General features: G+C 40.1%; 1 protein-coding gene across 5 annotated transcripts in view; it reads left to right on the top strand.

Moving 5' to 3' along the window:
• Positions 1-17,718, top strand: part of PECAM1 (platelet and endothelial cell adhesion molecule 1) — a 28,712-nt gene that overhangs the window by 416 nt on the left and 10,578 nt on the right. For 2 of the 5 annotated variants that reach the window (XM_085077275.1, XM_085077274.1), the window contains exons 2-13: positions 28-54; positions 1,201-1,494; positions 2,163-2,462; positions 2,570-2,839; positions 3,218-3,478; positions 4,415-4,696; positions 5,702-5,983; positions 6,406-6,513; positions 7,370-7,397; positions 10,892-10,962; positions 11,630-11,686; positions 12,879-12,947. In XM_085077275.1, coding sequence (XP_084933401.1) covers positions 28-54; positions 1,201-1,494; positions 2,163-2,462; positions 2,570-2,839; positions 3,218-3,478; positions 4,415-4,696; positions 5,702-5,983; positions 6,406-6,513; positions 7,370-7,397; positions 10,892-10,962; positions 11,630-11,686; positions 12,879-12,947 — 2,049 coding nt within the window. Of the gene's footprint in view, positions 1-27; positions 55-1,200; positions 1,495-2,162; positions 2,463-2,569; positions 2,840-3,217; positions 3,479-4,414; positions 4,697-5,701; positions 5,984-6,405; positions 6,514-7,369; positions 7,398-10,891; positions 10,963-11,629; positions 11,687-12,878; positions 12,948-14,941; positions 15,013-16,623; positions 16,681-17,508; positions 17,557-17,718 lie in introns of those variants that run through there. The other 3 variants (XR_014855529.1, XM_085077272.1, XM_085077273.1) reach the window with 3 other exon arrangements.

The raw sequence follows: 17,718 nt of genomic DNA, 5'->3' as shown, positions 1-17,718 counted from the left end.
TAACATTTCTTTTCATGTTTTTTTCAGGTTCAGAACTTTACGCTCAGGGGAAAGGTAGGGAATGGGAGTTCTTTGTTGTTTTGTTGGGGGTTTTTAATGTATGAATTCAATATAAATAATTTAACTAAGTCCTCAGTTGTTGGTATGTATTCATAACAGAGGTTATTTGGATTTGCTGCACAATAGCTCAGTATGAAATTTGGCCATATGAAAAAGAAAAAGGGTTTTACTTGGTGGTGTTTCTTGGGAGAGTGTTTAAATCAGAGATGTGCTGCTCGTACCTTAATAAAAGTTTTGTTAGAAACTTTCCTAGTGTTATTTACTTAACTGAGCCATAAAAGAGGTGGGAAAGAAAATTAGCATTTTGTTTTGCTATGTAAAAATCCCTCTCATGCCCACAAGCAAGGAGGGAGGGTAAAATTATAGAATATAAGTTAAGGGCACTGTCTCCTGGTCTTGCAAAAGAATTGATCATGTCTGAGCAGAGTTCAGGAATTGTGCTCTGAAAGGAACATGTTTACTTTTTATCTTATCACGCTGCTGGCTCCCAGCAGGTACATTCTGCATGCTGCCTTTTTTCCATCACCCAGGAGAAATGTTTGCTTCTTGTTGTCATGTGGTCTGTTCACATGCAAAGAAATTCACAGCTTTTTCACTGATTTTATGTCCCAACTCTCTCTAGAAAGGACACATTATAAACAGCTGGTATGTGTACAGGGCAAGAGACTTGTTTAGATGCAGGAAAGTTTTTCTATTCAAGTAGCAATTTCTAACACAAATCCTGACCAAAATGGGAAAAACCCAAAAGTGAAAGTTCTAAAGGAAGGGAAAGTGAACAAACGAATACATCTTTCTCTATACTTGTTCTCCTAGCTGTGAGAATAAAAGTATTAATTATAGCAGGATTCTAACAGTTATAACATTTAAGCTGCGAATTATTTGTCTTTGCTGTGGTTAGAAACACAGAATATATTTCTATGCACATATACATATATTTCTATACACATACACATATATATATAAATACTATGAACTGTATTTCTAAAGTTCTTACCAATTTAAATTACAATATTCCTGTCAAATGAAATGTAGCTTTTTAAATTAGTTTTTTGTAATTTAAATGTAGCAGCTTGAGATAACAGTGTTGTGTTGCACTAATTTAAAATAAATATAACCTTTTCCTTTTTATTTTCTATCAAGTTTTTACTTTCAACAGAGTTGAAATCAGGGTTCAGCCACCTGTCAAAGTGAAGAATGGAGCTCCAATGGCAATCATCTGCCATGCTGATATTAGCAAAAATACTGATTTCCAGCTGAAGCATAATTTTACAATTTTTAAGGATCGAAAGCTTGTGTTTATGACTGTATCAGACAAAGAAGATGCACGGTATGAGATACCTGTGGCCAAATCTTCAGATACAGGAGACTATTACTGTACTGTGAAAGCAGATGGAAAGCTGAGTTTCAGTAACTCCATTTATGTTTGGGTAGCAGGTGAGTGTTCTGTCAGACATGACAGATAAGATACAAAGAGAGAAAAAGCACCAGGGGAAGGAATTATAGTCAGTGCTAAACAGGCTATCTTGCAGTGTGACATCACAGTACCTGATGAGAGTTTGGAGATAAACCCCTGTGTTAAGGCCCAGAAACAGACTCAGGATCCCAAGGCTCCAGGACAGATCAGTGACAGTCAGTCTGTGCTACCATCCCCACTGTTCCCTGGACTAGAGAAAGTATTATTTGTGGAAGCTTGTGCCCACCCCCATAACCATGATGGGGAGTGGGTATAATTCCTGGGAATGCTGGTAATAGCATACAGAGATGCTCAGGGTGTGAGAGCCATTGTCAAAGCCAGCGTCAGCTGTGGGCTGCTTTTGTAGACAATGTTTTATCAGTCTTGTTGTTTCATCTCTTATGAGAACAGGGGTCACTTCCACCCATACATTTTCTAGCCGTGTGTTCTTGGCTGCACATGACATTTTTCCCCTTGAAAAAGCATCTTAGAAAGAATTTGTTCAGCATTAAGTAGTTACTGGGTCATCTTCGGGTTCTTGCAAACTACTTGCATCTGTTAATTAGTATAAATCATTCCCACAGTCATCAGAGATAGTGTTTATTTCAGGAGTATGCAATGTTCTATTTCTTTTCTTGTCTGTTGTAAGGAATGACCAAGCCAATCCTGACTGCTGACAAAAAAGAAGTTTTAGAGGGTGAAGTTGTGAAATTGCGTTGTGAGCTGCCAGAAGAAGTACCTCCTTTAGAGTTCTTTTTCCGGAAGATAAAGACAAATTCAGCACCTAAAGAAACACGTGTACTTGAACAAACTCAAAATTTTTCTGAAGTGGAATATTATGTTGAAGAGGGAGATAATATTTTACAATTTGATTGCTTTGGCAAGAGAGTAGTAAGATCTGGATGGGAAAGCTCAGAACACAGCAACCAAACACTTGTTACAGTCAAGGGTAAGTTGCTTAACTTTTCTTTTTACATTTCTTTGCTTGCTATAGATAAAAATTGGGTTGTATATGTATACCTGTCTATATATCTATCTGTCTGTATTCTTTTGCAGAACCATTTATAAAGCCCACTCTGACTACCAGGCCCTCCAGTAATGTTACAGAAGGAGACCAAATAAAATTTGAATGCTCGACTGTGGTAGCTCAAATGCGTAACGTTGAAATCATCCTGCAGAGAAACAGAACAATACTGAACAGTGTACGAGATAAGAAACTTTTGAAATACTCCACATTAGCTACTCAGGAGGACAGTGGTGAATACCTGTGCAAGGTGGAGCAAGGAGCGGTGTCTAAAACCACCAAACTGAATGTCTTTGTGTCAGGTAAAACCTCTGTTCATCTAGATTTTAATCAAAGTATTCATATTTAAATTTAAATTTGGTAGAACTCAAGATCCAAATGTAGCCTCCAGATCCAAGTGTAAATTTTCTCTAAGTTAAAGGCTAGTTAGATTTTAGTTTCTGATTTTTGCCCTTCTGTACTTCCCAACTAAAATACCATCAAACAACCAGCAAAAAGTGGTTTCAAGCAATTGCTAATTTTCTGTTTTCCCTGAAAATACTATAATATTAAAATAACATGATTGCTTTCTTCCCAGATTATGAGCTATCAGTATGTCCTTCATTCTGTGTACTTTGAGATAAGTAGTCATATTCTTCCAGCCACACTTTGAATGAATCAGTTCTCTTTTTATCTTGCAGAGTTATTCCCCAAGCCAGCATTGTCTGCTTCTATGACTAAGGTGGATGAAAATAAAGAAATAATTTTAAATTGCAGTATCAGTGGTTTTCAGATTGCCAACTTCTCTATAGTACAGAAAAGTTCCAGTGGAGACATCCTGTTGAAAAACTCCAGCGTCTTAGCAATGAGAGTTACTGTGAATGATACTGGATCTTACACCTGTAAAGCTGAAGTAAAAGGAATAGTCAAGGAGAGCAAACGTGTAAGGATTAATGTTTATGGTGAGTTGATACAGAGGCTTAGAACCCACCAGGGTGGGGGGAGGATCTAAACCAGGAGCTTGTAAATAAGGACATCTGTTTACAGAACCAGTCTCTAGCCCATGAGCTAGCAGGGTATCTATTAGTGCTTGCAACATGAATTTCTGCAAGGTGTGCTTTAGCTGCAGAGAACTTGGAGTATTGTGACCTAGTCGTGGCAGGCTTTCCAGGGCTGGCCCTCGAAGAAGGGAGTTGGCAATGGCTTCCTGCTGGTCCCTTGGTTCTGCTAAGACCAGATAAACTCTCATTCATTACCATTTGCCAGAGCCAGGAATGTTCTGCTTTGACTTTGATCTGACACTCTATCAGTGTCTGCCTTGAATCTCTTTCCCTGACCCTCCAGGCAGAAAGCCAGGAGAGCCAGAGGTTGTCTGGTTGGCTCTACTCTAGAAAAGCCACGGGTTCACTGTTATCAACACAACCCCCTCACCAGCACACTAATTATAAAGACTCCAGTTCCCTTCCCTCTCACTGCAAAGTGGTTCTCCCATCTGTAAAACGGATGAACTGGGCTGTGACTCACTGTGCTGCTAAAACAGGGCCCTGAGGAGGAGCTGCACAATCCATCTCAGGTTGTATATGAAACAGACTTGTTCCTTGGCTCAGAGCTAGTTCTGGAGTTTGGATGATCCACAGCTGTGTCACTGATCCTTTTTTTGTTTTGCTTCATATTCTCTGTGTATGCTACTTCATTCAAACTCACATATGTTCTATTATCTACGCTATCGATTTGTTCAAGTCCCCCCATTTCCATTCTATCGATGAGGAAGAGCTTCCTAATATAGACTGCATGCAAACTAGCTAAATATATATTTATATGTTTTCTAGAAAATAATACTGTGTCTTTTGGCCTTATGCAGTGTAATTTGCAACAATTTTTGTTTATTCCCCTTTTAGCTCCAGTCTCCAAGCCCACTCTTTCTGTTGTCAGCGGCTCCCCAGAGGTGGTGTTAGGGAAGCCTCTACAATTAATCTGTCATTCAGCGACGGGAACACCACCAATAACTTTCACATTCTACAAAGGGGATGAAGTTAAGAAAAATGTAACTAATGACACGTATGCTACATTCTTGGATGAAAATATTGGACTAAATGACAGTGGAGGATACAAATGTGATGCTAGAAACAATCACTCCAGTGGTGTGAAAACTAGCAATATTCTAAATGTCACAGTGATAGGTAAGTCTGTTTAATTCTTCTTCTTGTCTAATGTCATATTTAGAGTTTTGAAATTGTAGTAGCAAATGGTGGATTAAGCATAATGGATGTGAAATGTTTACAACTTTCTGCTCACTTGACTTAAAATAGTTGCCTATCACAGCACAGTAGTCCAGGATCAGAGCAGAAGTCTATTCTTGATCTTTGAAACAGAAGAGGTAATTTCTCTCTGCCAAGGAATTTTAGCAAAACATGCTTCATGTCCCAAACATTTTGCAAAGCTGCTGACATTCTACATGTCTTGCATCGCACATGTGTCCATTTTCTCCCCCTGTAATTACAAAGGCTGAAACTCATCTGCTCCCAGCTAGTTCTGTGTATGCTAATATGCTTTATTTCTAAACTAGCAGACTTAAAAACTATGGTTTGGCTGTGCATATTCTGACAACTTGCTTAAATGCAAACTAACTTTTCTCTTTGTGTTTGCTGAGCTCTGTAACCATTGAAATTTGGGATTTGCTTATGCCTTTGGAGAGCTTGATCCCTAATCTGCTGATACCATCTATTGGATATTAAAAGTTACAAGAATACAGTTACCATACAATTAGCATAAAATAGTAAAACTCTACATAACTATGAAAGCAGAATTACATAAATTGTACCATTATTTTTTACACTATGGAACTCCTGAATGTGTTATTTCTGGAAATGAAATAATTTGTAGGTTGGGGCCAGAGGGGCATCCAAAGGATTTTAAGGAAAGAGACTGACTGACCTCTGTGGAATGGATATAATTTCTTCCTGTGTCTGCTTTGTTTCTTTATCATGCCCTCTCTATTTCTGGTGTATAAAAATATTTACTAGAGGATACTGTCTGGCAGTGACTGTTCAGAAAGATTAATACTGTACGTTCAGTCTCTGTTTAACTAGGCATTAAAGCAAGCATTTCTACAATACTATATTTTGTCATCAAAGTTATTTCTAATAGTGCTAGTATTTGGTTTTTTTTTGCGCCTTCCTCTGCAGTACCAGTCAGGGATGCCAGTTTGGGCAGTATTCCATATGGAGAAGTAGAAGTTGGCAGTGAAACTGCTTTTCTCTGCTCTGTGAAAGAAGGATCTTGGCCAATCCACTTCAAGTTTTTTAAAAAAACTGATCGTGAAGTTCTTCTGCATGAAACAAGTGAATATTCAGACAGAACCATATGGCACAAGAAAACCATGAAGAGGAAGGACACAGGCACCTATTATTGCATGGCTTCAAACCGAGCCAGCATGGACGTCAGGAGCCATCCAATCACCATCAGCGGTGAGCTCATTAATGATAATCATTAATGAAATCTACTGTGTCACCATCATAGGTGAGGTCATCTGATTTGAGATGTTCCTAAGTATAACGCCCTTACTTGTTTTTGTTCCACCACTGTCAGAAGTTAAACAGCGAGATGCCTTTATAAAAAGAGATTGTCCAAGTTACATAGAAAAATTTAAGGGATGCCTAAAAGCTAAAGGAGCGAGATGCGAACTAAAACCAAGCTGTTGATGTACTGAGGTTTTGGTCACAAAGGAGAGGCTCACTAGAGAACTTGGCACACAAGTGTCCTCGAAGTTCTTCCCCAGTGTGTAAGAAGGTTGATCTGTAGTAAAATGAAAGGTCAGGAGCTGCAGAATTTGGTAGTGTTGACCTATCACTGTAACTACTCTCTTAAATATTTTTTTTCTCCTTTGCAGTCATCTTAGCAGCTTGGCAGAAAGGAGTCATTGCTGCATTTGTCCTTACAGCCATCGCAGGGGCAGGAGCAGTTGCTTTATGGTGGTTTTTGCGTAAGAAGAAAAAGGGTAATGAATGGTTCCCTTCTCTTTGTTTGGGCACAGATGTATTGCAGTTAAACTTGTATTTGTCTCAGCAGCAAAGGCTTGTGGGGGTGAAGCTTCAGAGATGACTAAACACAATTAAAAGGATCTCCTTAGAAATGCCAGGTGACCCAAATTAAGCTGCAGATGTGCTGAAGTTTTGCAAACATACTGGGCAGAACATGTAACTAATGGTGCTTGGCAGGCACTAGGGAAGCAAAGATTATCAAATACAGGCCAGAATTACACTGTTCCCAGGCAGTCCTAGGTCTGAAATTCAGCCCCAGGCAACGTAGAGGCAGACAGAGCCTGAGGAGGTTTCTGATCCTTTGTAGAGCTACAACAATTTGATTTGGGGTTTCGACTCAGGTGTAATTGAGGTACTTCTCTAGTTCTTATGAAGAAAATTTAGATTATTAGCTTGTGGGATTGTTTTTTTTCTTCCTGTTCTGTAATACAATTTCATTTAGGGATTTGTCTTTTATTGTTAAGGTATTTTTTCAGATCTTGTTCTTTCAGAAAATAAGTAAATCTGATTTATCCCTTGATATGCAGTACATTGCAAATTATTTAGGAAAATTTGGAGCATTTGGATGTCCCAGATTGCTTAAATTGGCTAGGTTAAAATCTGGGGGTTAGGATCTAGGGTTCTCCGTGAAAGAGAGATTTAATGGACCTGAGAGATATACAGGATATAGGACTGAGGTAATTAATTTTGTGATAGCCAGGGGAAATCCTTCTGACATGAGTAGACGATCTCTATATTTTTGTTTTCATTTTTACTTTTAAATTCTTTAATTATGCAACCTATTAATAGATGGTTTTGTTTTTCTCTGTCAAGCTAAGGGACCATCCATGGAGATGTCTCGGTAAGATGCCTTCCTGTCTGGGTTTCGGCTGGGATAGAGTTAATTTTCTTCTTAGTAGCTGGTACAGTGGTGTGTATTGCATTTAGTGTGAGAATAATGTTGATGACACTGATGTTTTAGTTGCTAAATAGTGCTTACACTAAGTCAAGGACTTTTCCGTTTCCTATGCTCTGCCAGCACGCAGGGGCACAAGAAGCCAGGCAGGATTGTGGCCAGGACAGTTGACCCAAACTGGCCAAAGGGATCTTCCACACCACAGGGCATCATGCCCAGTACAGAAACTGGGGGGCAATTGTGTGGGAGGCACTGGTCAGTGCTCAGGGCTGGGCTGGGCATCGGTCAGAGGGTGCTGAGCAATTGTATTGGGCATCACTTGTTTTTTTGAGTTTTGTTCTTCTCTCTCTCTCTCTCCTTCTATTATTACTATTATTATTTTTATTATTACAATTACTATTATTATTATATTTTATTTTATTTCAATCATTAAACTGTTCTTATCTCAACTGTTCTTACCTGGGTTTTACCTTTTTCCACTTCTTCTCCTGGTCCCACTGGGAGTGGGGTGGGTGAGGGAGGGTGCTTAGTTGCCAGCTGGCATTAAACCATGACAGTCCTTTTTGGCACCCAAGATGGGACTCAAAGTTATCAACAGATCTGACTGGTGCAGGTTGAAACAAATTTGTTACAAGCATTCCTTATAGTTCAATAGCCACTGGTCACAGTGTTGATTTGTTTATTCTCAGAGCTGTGTTGTCCAACACCTTGCTTGCACTACTGCACCCTGTTGTGTTTGTTGCCTTCGGGGCAGGGCTAAAATTATTGTTTAGTTGTAACTCACCTGGAACTCAACGCTGCCATCACCTGTTGGAAATTATTCACACCTGTTGGTAACTATTCACAATTACATCTTTTACCTGGCTCCTGGGACAGCCAGCCTATGGAGGAGACATCTTCCCACGGCTTCCCTTTCTTCTCCAGGCTAATTACCAGAGCATATAAGAATTATGAAAATTTTGAATACACTTGGGATATTGGAACAAGCATGGTCCTATTGGAAGGAACCAGCATGTGGCTGAATGTGGTTCAGATCTTGTTTAGGGCTAAGCAATTATTTGCAGCTACTCCAATCCCCAAGGCACAGTGGGCACTCAAACTCCAGCGACAGGCACTGTGGCTATCAAATCCTGGCAACAAGCACTGTGATTACTCACCCCAAGGGTGGGTGAGGCAGCTGAACCAGAGGACCAACCCCTGTCTGTAGCAGTTGCTCCTAAAAAAGGAAAAGGACAGGAAAGATGGCTTGTTTAGTAAAGAAGGACAAAGCAGGGCCATAACAGGAGTAGGAGGAAGAGGCAGAACAAGAGGTAACCACTTGATCCCTATCCCTGAGTGAGCTGCGGGATATGCAAAAGGATTTCAGCCATCATCCAGGTGAGCACCATCACCTGGCTGCTCTCATGCTGGGATAGTGGGGCTGGTGTGGAATTAGAAAGTAGGGAAGCCAAGCAGCTGTGATAATTTTCTTGGGAAGGGTGCACTGACAAGTTGATTGGAAGAGTAACACAAGTCCTCAGTCTCTCAAAGGAGCTCTTGTCAAGCATGAAGGAAAGGTATTTCTTCAAGGAAGATGTTATGTTCCACCCAGGCAAGTGGACCATAATGGAGAGAGGTACTCAGTACAAGAGGGAATTAGCCATGCTTAGAGATAATTTATTATGACCCAAACAACACACAGCCACTCACAGATCCAGATGAAATCTAATGTACACAAACCATGTGTCAGAAGCTTGTACACCAGAGTGCACCATCATCGTACTCTGACTCACTGGCAGTATTGTCTGAAGAGACAGAGAGGCACCAATGGTGGAGGCAGTGGCTCCCCAGCTCTAGCAGTGTACAGAAAAATCTCTCTTCCTCCCTTGTCCCTGCTGTGGAGAAACTGGTTGAGCAACTCAGAGGGGACATAGATTCTACTCCCCACATGCACGGTCTGGAATCTCAGCTGATAACAGTAACTGGTTATTGGTCAAGGGAGGACATAGAGGGCACACACCAGGGGAGACCTGGTTTTTTCTGCCGGTCTACAGAGACAACACGAGGAAGTGGGATGGAAATTCTACCTCAACCCTACGTAAAATGCAAGGAACGATAATCACAAAGGGGGTTCTTCCAGGAAAGTTGCCACTGCAGTTTGCAGTGGGCAGTTCCTCAGACAGAAGGAAGGGCTGATCCTACTCCTGATCCTATGGAAAGGAATTCTAATCCATTTTCACAAGAAGTGAGTGGATAAACTGGGACCAAGACTAGAGGGGCTCTGCCTCGAGCCTTGTGGAAGAGAGGGACAGCCTCATTGACTGGACTCTGTGGATCACGTGGCCTGTAACGTCAGCCCCCCCGGGAGTATAAGGCTGTAGCAGATTCGGGTGCACAGTGTGCACTGATGTAATCAGGCTGTGAAGCAGCAGAACCTATTTGTGTTTCTGGAGGGGGCTTCCAGCAGCTGACTGTACTGGAGGCTGAAACCTCCAGTACTGTACATTCCCAGTGTGGCAGAAGCATGCCACAGAGGCTCAGTGGGCATTGACTGTCGCAGGAGAGGGTATTTCAAGGACCCAAAAGAATTCTGGTGGGCTTTCAGTGTCACAGCCTTGGAGATGGAGGAAACGAAGCAGCTGCCTTGTCCCAACTCTTGGAGGACCTTTGTGTGGTGGGGTTGCTGAAGGCTGAAGAGCAGCAGGTGCCAATGGCTATCAAAGCACAGTCCTGGCGGCAAAACCGCGCTGAGCCTGGACTGTGGGAGGTCTGATCGCTGCTCAGGGACTGGCTGGGCATCCCTTGTTTCCCTTGGGGTTTATTCCTCTCTCTCTCTCATTCTCACTGCTATTTTTAACTTGATTTGAATTATTAAACCATTCTTATCCGTATCCATGGGGTTTTATCTTTTTCCAATCCTCCTCCCCATCCCTCCGTGGCAGAGCCAGGGAGTGACTGAGTGGCTGTGTGATATTTAGCTGCCGTCTGGGGTTAAACCACAACCGTTGCTTTATGATAGTGGTGAAATATTTCTGTGTATAAAGGGCTGTAAGCCTTGCTTCATATGAATATAGCTTATTACAGCACACACCTGCAGACAATAGATGGTTGTGCTTCATCTACCACCTGCTAACACAACAACAGGATGAGGAAATACTTTAAAAATAGAAAAAAGGCCAGCTAAGTGAAATACAAGAATGTCAGGTCTTTATTTGAATACATTTACATATGGAATAAAATTGAAAATACAGAGGTCTTAAAGAAGAGTAATGCAATACAGAACATGTTTGACCCTTAAGTTTATTTGTGCTTCTCCTAAAGCAAAGGCAAAATTTTCATTAGCTTCAGTAGTTATGTGGTAGTTGGCATAGGCAGTGACTGATCTTTGCACAGAATCATGTTGTTGGTTTTATTGACTGGTTTTGGATAATTACATCAACTTTTCTTGGTTTGTTTTTCAGTTCTGCCTTGGCTCCAGACTTGACAAGTGAAAAACTGATAAGACAGCCCAGTGATGGAAACTACTATTCAGGTAGGGTATTTTGCTGTAAGACTGTTAGTAAGTTGGTTTAACTAAACATTTTTTTAAAAATTCTGGACTTGCATAGTTGTTGTTTGGATAGGGCCCAATGTTTTGGGAATACAGAGAGATACCAGTAACATTGTCTGAGTTATCTTCTGTCATTTTGTCTTTGTACAGTTTTTATGAGCACGTCTTACACAAAGATTGGTTTATAAGTCTGCTCAGACACTTCTCTCAGGCAATCAATTGACAATATCACTGATGGAGAAACCATGGTAAAAGAAAATTACTTTCTGGTTTTGACACAGCTGCAAGAAAATTATTTCAGAGAGGAAATTTGAGCTGTGACACGTGGTCTTGTGATGTGGCCACAGTGTAGTGATGTTAACTTGCCATGACTGGGCACCTTTCATTGCAGGATCTCAGTGCACTTGACAAAGACAGGTGGACATGTTGTTTAGAGCACTTGACATGGACAAAGCTGCCCCTTGGGTGTTTTTTAGCTGATTATTTCCAAAGCCACATTCTTCCCACCTGAATGTCTTAGGTGGGAATCTAAAAGTAGAATGTGTCATGTAGAAATACAATGACAGTAGGAATTGCAGCTGTGTAACTGATTTATTTAATTGGTTATAATAAACATTTTATCAGCTCAACTTTGGCTTTCATATTTTAGGATCAGGTTACATTGAAGATAATGAAAATCATATGAAATCACCAGATGAGAGTAAAGGTAATTTCATACTTAATAGATTTTAAAATTATGTTATAATTGAAAGTCTTGATGTCTTCTAATGGTAGTAATAAGGATTTGTTAGGGCCAACTGTTTTTTCCCATGTGCAAAATTACACTGATAGGACCTTTTTACCAACTGCATTATGAAGTGTAATTAGCTGTGCTGGATCCCAGGCCATCTAATGATGGATGGTATAAACATACAACTGATGCTCAAAAATGTAAGTTCTGTATAACAAATACTCAGATTTTTTTAAAAACTAATGTTTTCTACAGGTTTCTGCTTCTTTTTACTTCTGTGTCCTTCCTTCATTTCTATGGATCTTGAAATATTTAAGAATTAAATCAAAAAGTAACCTGCTATGAAGTCTGAACAAAATAATCTGCCAAATCAGTTCAGCAGGATTTCAGTCTGAATGACTGTTGTGGTTCCTTCCAACTCTTAAGGAAATCTAGTAGAAAACCATCTCCACCCTAAGAAATATACAGTAAAAAGCAACAGATATTTCTTGTTGTAGCCAGTACCTGTCAGCCAGTGTAAGTCAGATGCCTGATCGTTGTCTGGTTTTCTGTGGGTATTGTGGCAAAGAAGCATTTTAGGGAGGAATATGAGTTCCATGCCAAATGTTTTATGGGGGGCCTGGAGGCAGCCTAGGAGAAAAGTGCTGAAATTGGTAACTGGCAAAACAGAAATTTGGTGAGAGGTGATGAGGGAGGCCATGAAAAACTTAAAGATTGCTTTAAATGTGAGGGAAGTGAAGAATGGGAAATGTCCTGCCATAGCCACAGAAAACAAAGAGAAAATAGTGGCAGGGAAAGAAAGGGAAGAGCAGCTGGAGCAGGAATATGGGAAAATATGTAATAATTCCCTACTCCATTTCATGTTGTGTCACTTTTGAAGGTGTTGCATTGCAAGTAACAGTTTTAGGCACACTTTGAATGTCCCACAGTTTCAGAAATCTGCCTTTAGTTGGTCTACTGCCCTTTGGACTGGGGTGGCTCTTTGGAATGGGTTGTACTTACAATTTAGCAGAGTAACTCCCATCTGCCATCAGTAGGGCCTGGTCCTGCACTTATCAAAGTCAACTGGGACTTGTCCATTAATTTCAGTGGCAGCAGGATCAGGCCCACAGCTCAAACAAAGCGTGCAGTCCTACAAAGAAACATCTTCTTGATATTTTTGGGGCAGGACCTGACCTTGAGAGTGCTGAGGTGGATTACACTGAAGTTGAAGTCTCAACACTTGATCCTCACAGAGGTAATAAACTGTCCAGCCTTTATGGTTTATGTTTGGGAACAACTCTGGGCCTGTTGCTGCTTCCTGACACTGCGCTGGTATTGGCACCTAGGAATGCCAGGGTTGTGCTTTCTGTGCATGACAGTCTCCTGACAGTAGTGCTCCTAAACCTGGCTGATGCTTTTGCTCCTGTGCTGCTGTTCTTGCAGTCCTCCTGCACCTGGGATCCTCCCATTCCCACCTGCACAAGGTCTGTGTGGAGCAAGACTCCCAGTTTCAGCTGTGGCTCTAAGCACAAGGCAACCTCCTGTGAAATACTCATGTTAAAGGCACCAAATTCACTAAGAGGCACTTGAGGTGCCACAGGGTAAGATAATGGAGAGAACAGAAACCAGTGGAATTTCCTCCTTTGTGAAGGAACTGGTTGAAGGGTTAAAGCTGTAATTCACTTGTGATAAAGAAGGGAGACCAGCATTGATTTAGTCTCAGTTTGGAAAGGCCTGGAGACCATTCTGGGTTTTGTGGCACCTTTGACAGACAAATGAGGATACTGATACCCAGATAACTTTGTCCTCCTCCCTGTACTACCCAGACCTCAGAGCATGGGGCTGAGGTACATGTCTGCAATCTTGAAGGAGAAATATCCACAGAAATTTATTCACCACCCAAATGCCCACTTCAATCATTGTGTCATCTGGAGAACTCTGATGCCATTATGACCTTGTGCTGAAAGCTGTTAAACCTTCCAGAAATTTGTAAAGAGCTCCAAGGAGCTCAGAGTGAATAAACCCCGCATGAGATGTTTATGCTCTGCTCTTGCATCTTTGCTTCAGCTGAATGAGAAGCAGGCTGAAGAAGAAATGGATAAATTTCCTTCTTCCTGGTAGGAAGGACTAGTCACTTGTTTCAGAGACCAAAGACATGATTGTTTAGTTGGTAACACAGATGTTTGTGCAAGAGTGCTTACTCTTCAAGCTTGGCAGCCATGCTCTCCCGGAACAGCCAGTCCTCCTGTCCTTTCTGTTTTCACTTCCTGCTATCATTCATCACATAGTTTTGCCTGTATTTTAAGCATGCTATTCACCCACCTCCCTTAAATTCTGCACTGAAGTGCCAGAGTTGTTCTACTCTTTCTCAGAACAGGGATAATAATTGCTCCAGCTGTATCTGAGTGTGCATTACACAATGCAATGGTGTAGAGTGGTAAGGTGTGATAGTGCATTATTTAAATTTAAAGTCCTATTAAATGCAAGATCAGCTTCTATAAAAATAGCCTTTTCATCCCACTCTTGATATATAACACTATCCCTGCATATCAGACTGAGTAATAATGATGGTATCTGTGCTCTGTAGACAGAACCCTGTTAAACGAAGAATAATGTTTAACATAGTGTGTAAATGAGATCAGTTTATTTTAATTGAATGCTGCCTGATGCTACAGACCTATGCATGGCACACAGAACACTGATTGATTCTGCAGGACTGAACTGTGCTTCAGGTATGCAGAGATATAACAGTTTCCCAGTTGATTTCCTTTGTTGCCCCAGGACACAGCTGAGTACTTTGGTTATGGAAATGGAAACTGCACTGCAAGTATTTAATGTGTTCATCTTTGAGAGCATCCTGAGGATGCTGCTTAAATAGAAGGAGTTGTATGCAACCAAATTATTTCTTGAGCTCTGCTCTGCCTATCACAATGAAAACAGGATGAGATTTATTCTTGGGAAAAGAGAAGCAAAGCCAAGTTTCTTAATATTCCCTTGCAATAATCACGTGCACCCACAGAGAGAATTTGGCCTCAGGACTGCTACTGATACTTTTGCTATGTTGGTGTTTTTGTAAGGTTTTGTATCCATTCATAATATTCTTTCATGTCTGTCTGTGGATATGACCAGTCCTTCCTAGGGAACAGACCTTTCAGATTTTCACCTTGCTCCAAATCCTTTTTATGCCACTTTTGATTCCTCCTATTTTCTGAATGAAGACAAAGCAAAAAATATTTACCTTTTCTCTAGGCACACATTGCTCATCCAGCAGCTGCACATTGAGTCTGATTCCTTGTGCCTTTTGAGGAACTCCAGATTTCTTTGATCTCTCAGGCCTAACCTCAATTTAATTTATCTTTCCGATCATTTGTTCCTCCTGCCACTGTTATCAATGTCAATACTAATGTTCTCAGAAGCAGGAGAATCATATTTTGTGTATTGTGAAAGGCTACTGCAATAAATAGTAGCTAGGCTGTAACAGTGGCCCTTTGTCACTTCTGGGCATTGGGATTGATTGAATGTTACTGCAAAACATGTTGAAATTATTGTAGAAGGTTGTATATCTTTATCAGTAAAGAATTAGTTACATTTGAAAACACTGTTTTGCCCTGTGTTTGCAGTCATGTCTGAGCCAGCTGGTCATTTCTGGAATACTTCTTTCTGGAATTATTAAATTCAATACTTGCCAAATTTGTATGCTTGACAAAAATACAGTGTTTGTCTTTTCCGAAGCTTAGTTATGAAAAAAGATGGTAAGGTGATTTAGACCCTTTATTGTTAATCTGAGCAAAACCAAAGGCAGGGTCTAAAGTAAGATCAGGAAATATCCCTGAAGTGACAAGGGAGAAACTGCTAAGCATGGCTGAGTAAGAGTATTTTCCTTCTTTTACTTTTGTATCTGGTTAGTTATCTGCAGGTGGCAACAGTATAAAGTTAGTGGGAACAAAATGTCAAATCATCCAAGTAATTTCTCCTGGCATATTTTTTCTGTGCTGAGATGACTTTTCAAAGATTAACAAAGGAAAAAACATGGGCAGGGGCATTATATCACAATATAATGAAATGGCTATGATTAAAAAAAAAAAAAGCAAACTAAGGAAATGCCTCCAACCAAGTCTTTGGACAGAGTCAAGGGGAGTGGATTTAGGACTGTAACCTGCTAAAAAAAGAGTCCTAAACAGGATGAGCTACCTGTTATTAAAATTCCAATAAAATTAATTCTTACTTCACTGGAAACTGAATTAATCATTTAAGCAATAGTCTATAAGCATATAAAATATGCCTTGAGATCTTAAAATTATTTTGCAAAGAAACTTCGTGCCAAAGGTGCAAGTTTGAAACCTGTGATTTGACGCTTGGTGAAGTGTAGCTCCTATTGTTTAAATTAATAGCAGTTTTGCAGCTCAGTTTTGATGTATCAGCTCCCAGCATTTAAAGAGACATTTCACTAATAACAGCAATTTAGATTTTTTTTTTGTGCCCTTAAGATTTAATCAGGCTAGTTGCCAAAAGGGGATGTACTTAGTCTTCCAAGTGATAGATCACTGTTCTAGGATCCCTAAACCATTAGAACAAATTGAAGAAGATCTTCAAAGTGATCCAGAGAAACTATTCTCTGGTTGTAGATGTCTCTGTGAAATTAAAGCAGTATTGATTTAAGTTCAGAAGTAGATTATTAGAATGTTGAAGTCAAATTTAGAAAGGGAAGCAGAGTTTCATCATCATTTTTATGTAGAAGGAGAGACATCTGTCTCTCAGACCCTTACAGGCTAGTTTTGGGGAGGGGGTGCACTTGCTTTTTCACACAGGCTCATTGCTGCTTACGTAACTACTTCCTCTGAAAGTAAAACAGTGTGTTCTGTTTGTTTAAGGAGCTTTTCATAAGGCAAACACAAAAAAAAAAATTGATTCTGTGCCAATACATTTTCCAGCTCCTGTACAGAAGGGGACTGAAACAGTTTATAGTGAAATCAGAAAAACTAATAATGGTAAGTAAGGTAGTGAAAAATTAAACACTTTAAGGAAACATTTGTGTAGATGTTAGGGATAAATTTGTGACTGAATATTTTATAAGATAATATTTAGACTGAATATTTAGAAGGTAAGTGCCATAAAAAAGAAGAGCTGCAAGTCACATAGGAACATACTAAGATATGGCTACAAAATTACAGGAGTTGATAAATTGTGTGACACCTTAATGGTTCCTCATAAATCAATGATATTAATATTTGTGACATCTACTTCATCAGCCCATTTGTGCTGTATCTGCTGAGTATTTGGGCAAAACATCTGGATCTGAATCGAGAGCTGAACATGCCCCATTAGGGATCAGGATTCTGCGTCCTGTTATCTCAAGCTGCTCAAGAGAAATATTTGTCTCTGAATTGAGCATGTTTGTCACATGCTATAAAATATTCTTTTGGCTTTCGATAGAACTCCAGCAAATATCTATAAAGCGTCCAACAACAGACTCTACAAGCCTTTAAAGCAATATGATCATTTCAGCAGCTCCTCTAACACAGTTGTGTGTGTGGGCAGTAGCAGCTTGCTGGCAGTTACTATCTATAAATGTTTGGGCACTAATGAGTTCAGAGACAGCAGGTTAAAAGAAGGTTATTTCATCATAGTTTGTCAAAGACTAAGCTGGAAAGGATTTCCTCTCCCCTCTCTGTGTTAGGAAGTCTAGATTTGTAAATAATTAGGGCTGCAAACTGTTCACATTTTGTCCCCATCCAGGTTACCAAATGGCTCTGTTGTGTGCCATTTTTAATTTTTGATTGTTTTGCTTTAATTTTCTATGTTTTCTATTTTATAAGGCATTTCCCACCTCTGACACAATATTCTGTCTCTAGGCAATCTTTCAGGTGAGAATCTCCACATACTTTAGAAAACATGACTTAATTTTCCCTTGTGAGGGTTTACATGGCAATTTTAATCTCCATTTTACAGCTGAATAAACAGAGAGATAAGGTCATCGGTTTAAGGCAAAGTGTTTAGGGAGTGACAACAGTGGCAAAGGAATTTCG

The sequence above is a fragment of the Lichenostomus cassidix genome, chromosome 18 (assembly GCF_008360975.1).
Source record: "Lichenostomus cassidix isolate B80296 chromosome 18, HeHo_3.0, whole genome shotgun sequence".
Lineage (NCBI taxonomy): Eukaryota > Metazoa > Chordata > Aves > Passeriformes > Meliphagidae > Lichenostomus > Lichenostomus cassidix.
This window is presented reverse-complemented; position numbering and strand designations above follow the sequence as displayed.